General features: G+C 63.5%; 1 protein-coding gene across 1 annotated transcript in view; it reads right to left on the bottom strand.

Moving 5' to 3' along the window:
• Positions 1-255, bottom strand: part of KIRREL1 (kirre like nephrin family adhesion molecule 1) — a 22,797-nt gene that overhangs the window by 8,981 nt on the left and 13,561 nt on the right. Inside the window, exon 8 of the mRNA XM_026656230.2 lies at positions 10-208. Coding sequence (XP_026512015.1) covers positions 10-208 — 199 coding nt within the window. The remainder of the gene's footprint in view (positions 1-9; positions 209-255) is intronic.

Below are 255 nucleotides of genomic sequence, written 5' to 3'. Positions count from 1 at the left end.
CCTCCCTACCTTTCTCCTCCAGCTGGATGATGGCCGTCCCCGGCCCGAAGGTGTTCCAGGCCGTGCAGTTGTAGCGGGTCTGGAAATCGGCCTCCATCACGTTGTTGATGGTCAGGGTGGAGAGGACCCCGCTGCCCGTGTTGGTTCTCTCCACCGTGTAGCGCTCCAGCGTGCCAGCTTCCAGGATGTTCTCCTTCCAGGCCCAGGCCTATCGCCGGGCGGGGCATGCGAAAGGGAGAAAGGCCTGGTCAGCAC

Source organism: Terrapene carolina, unplaced genomic scaffold, assembly GCF_002925995.2.
Source record: "Terrapene carolina triunguis isolate 2854851 unplaced genomic scaffold, T_m_triunguis-2.0 Scaffold227, whole genome shotgun sequence".
NCBI lineage: Eukaryota > Metazoa > Chordata > Testudines > Emydidae > Terrapene > Terrapene triunguis.
The sequence above is the reverse complement of the archived record's forward strand: the minus strand, read 5'-3'. Positions and strand labels throughout refer to the sequence as shown.